This window comes from Terrapene carolina, unplaced genomic scaffold (assembly GCF_002925995.2).
Source record: "Terrapene carolina triunguis isolate 2854851 unplaced genomic scaffold, T_m_triunguis-2.0 Scaffold96, whole genome shotgun sequence".
Classification (NCBI taxonomy): Eukaryota; Metazoa; Chordata; order Testudines; family Emydidae; genus Terrapene; species Terrapene triunguis.
In genome coordinates this window covers 39539316-39542518 of record NW_020664447.1, presented here as the reverse complement: position 1 = coordinate 39542518, position 3203 = coordinate 39539316, and the positions used below count along the sequence as shown (strand labels likewise).

At 41.5% G+C, this 3203-nt stretch overlaps 1 protein-coding gene across 1 annotated transcript in view; it reads right to left on the bottom strand.

Moving 5' to 3' along the window:
• Positions 1-2063: 2063 nt before the first annotated feature.
• The window catches only part of TTBK2 (tau tubulin kinase 2), a 212099-nt gene continuing 210959 nt past the window's right edge, over positions 2064-3203 (bottom strand). The window contains exon 14 of the mRNA XM_026651392.1: positions 2064-2706. Coding sequence (XP_026507177.1) covers positions 2238-2706 — 469 coding nt within the window. The 3' untranslated portion in view covers positions 2064-2237. The remainder of the gene's footprint in view (positions 2707-3203) is intronic.

The window sequence follows — 3203 nt, the reverse complement described above, 5'->3', positions numbered from 1 at the left end:
CAGCCCTGTACTGAGGCATGAAGGCTATTTGACTTTGTGGATGCCAGGAAACTATTTTCAGGAAATGAGAGATGCAACGCCAAGAGTATTCAGACACGCAACAGAAAAAGAACTGCATCATCTGTGGTCCATAAATTACAAATGGAGAATGAGAAAGAGTAAGTGAATTTATATAAGCATATGTATATATATATATTTATAAATATTTATATTATATAATTTACCATGAGGACATGCAATCATTAGTATAGTACCTATAATACAATATAATACAAAGGAATAAGCCTTTCCAATGGTATAGTTTCTTCAGAAAGAGCAGGTATGCCCTACCTATTGCATTCCACTGCAGTGCTTGAAACCTGAATTAAACTAAGGTTCCACACTGTGCTACATTACTTATGGAAAACAGTATGCACAGGAGGAAAAAGAAAATCCCAACACACTCTGACAGAACAAGTGAAATTCAGTGCAGCTCCAGGGCAGCCGTGATGCAGCATTAGAAATGTGTTAGCTCAGAGAGGAAATATTTCCTTTTCAATCCAAAGGTACTAGAGTTTGGCAGCAAACAGAGGTTAAATAAAAAGCACAGATGCTGGCTAGAAAGGCATACGACTACAGCAAGCAGATCAGTAACTGACAGTGCTTCCACACATCCAGCACCCCTGGGACAGGTAGCATTTGGGATGCTAATGTATCCCTTTCAGACTTGTACTCCTGTGTTTTAAACTATTCTGATCCACTGTCCATTTCTGAACATTAGTAAAAGCTGCCGTACCCCTAAAGTGTCCTACAATGATCCTCTACAGCATATTAAGTGAGTACTAAAGGAAATTGTTTGGGGAAAATAGGCACCATGGACTTTATTCACAGAGAAGGGGTCTGGCTTCCCTAAGAGAAATTTGGTCAAAAGGGAAGACAAAAATCCCAACAGGGAAGTTGTCTGAGATTTGTTTTCTTTCTGGTTATATTGCCAAATATTCTCATTCAGATTCTGTAGGAAGATGGCATGAAGGCCTTTATTCCTCATGTCTATAACCTAGCAAGTGTACAGGCTCTGCACTCACCTTTCAGCATGGAGAACACACATACAGTTCATCTTCTAGACTTAAGCTAAATTCCAAGGTAAAAAATGAATCTGAGTTTGTAGTTCTCTCTACTACTTCTCAGCTTTGCCATCTTGGGTTTAATGTCAAGACAGCAACATTGTGAATAAGGTCAATAAGGGTTTAAGTGGTCCATAGCTAATGATTGTTGTAACAAAGGCTCTCTTTTGCACTCAGACAAACTTTCAGACAAACAGGTTTACATACTTCTGACCAAATACACACAGCAGTATATGGTAAGTCTGCAACAACCCTCCAGCCTGAAGACTCTTCCTTCTTTCTCCCATAACTCAGATTTGAATGACTGTCTCCAGAATGTACATAATACAGGCCTGGAGAGGAGAACCATGGATCCAGAAGGAAAAAAGCAACATGACTGATGTTTAAAGGTTCTTGGATACTAACAAAAGACAAATGCCCTGCAAAATATCACTATAAAACTCAGAAAACGTTAAAACTTATTTTTAAAATGTCATCAGTGTACAGAACAGGTGAAGTGTGTAATTTTTTTTAGATAGAGGAATCTGTGCCATTGGGGGGGGGGAGGGTGGTGGATGGGATGGACACTGAATGACTCAGAAAGAGATGTTCACAGCCTGACACTGAAAAGACTCACAAATTAGAAATATCATCTTCCAAATAATGTACTTATTTAAAATTCTACAAATAAATGCCTGAGCAGTACCTGTCTCAGAGGTGGTGGTGTCATTGTGGAAATAAAACCGGATGTTTCAGGTTCTATTACATATTCTTTGAGAAAGGCCTTAAATAATTAGGCCAAATCTCCGAAGTATACAACATAAAAACCATAAATAAATAAAAAACCCTATTAAAACACTCACTTTAGAGATAATTTTAACTTCAAATGTTCCACACAGCTTTGACTGTCCTTCTCTGGCCTCTACCACCCTCCCTGATCTGCTTGCTGCCTGTCATTAGGCAATGCCTGGCCACTCATTTACACACTATGGACTTGTCAAATAATTTATCATATGTTTACTTTCTTTTGAAAGTGAGGATTCAACACTGATTTTTTTGTTTTGTTTTTTGGGTTTTTTTGTTTAAATACACAGTACACAGACACAACATGCATCAAATTACGAGAAGGCTTTTACACCTGTCAAGGCTCAGTTCCTATCTGCTAAGTTTACTAGCCGATTTGCTCTTTCCTGTGGTGGTTTTAGTGTTTGGGGAGTGGTGGCAGGAGCTGTTGGATCCTTTTAGACCATTCTTGCTTGGTTTGCTGCAGAAGTGCTCTTGTTGGCAGGACCTCCTAGAGGATGAGGAGCCTGAATGGCTAGGAGGCGATTTACTCCTCCCAAGGTGTGGGGATGAACTCTTCTGGTCATGGTGGGGCCGTCCAGCCCGGGATGGTGAAGAACTGGCTGTACGGGGTAAGGAAGAGCTCCTAGGGGAGGCACTGGGGCTGCGTCGAGGGATGACAGGGCTTTTGGGTGGTGTTTTTGGGCTATGTGGCGATCCTGGACTCTTACACTGGGTGGAGCTCCTTGGCTTTTGAGATCCATTCTGAAGGATTTGAGCCAGACGAGAGATGAGGTCTGAGTCTGAGTTGCTGCTCCCTAGAACTCTGTACCTGCGTAATCTTAAAAAGAAATGAAGAGAGATTATTTCCACCATTTTATTGTGCTTTGTCCATTACAATGAATATACACAAACATAATATAAGTAGAAACTAGAGATGGGCCTTATCTGCAGAGTTCACATCTGGATCTGAACTTACCTAAAGTTCAGAGGTATCTGGATCTAGGGTTTTGGTTTGTGTCCAGTTCAAATGGACACAGTACCCATGTTTGTGTAACCCCCAACATATAACAAGAATGTGTTTATAAGTACTAGACAGAGGTGTCAAAGTGCATACAGGCATACTTATTTTACTGATAATACTGGAAGGAGCATACTGAAGGACGGTGCTTATCAACTCCTTTTTTGGAGGGGTAGCGTACACTCCGTCTACCCACTGTGGCTGCAGTCTGTCAGTGTGGAAGAGGGCAAAGCCATCCTACTACCAGGGCCAGCTCTGGCTTTTTTGCTGCCCCAGGCAAAAAAGCCTCCAGCCGCCCCCCCCCCCCCCGGGGGGGG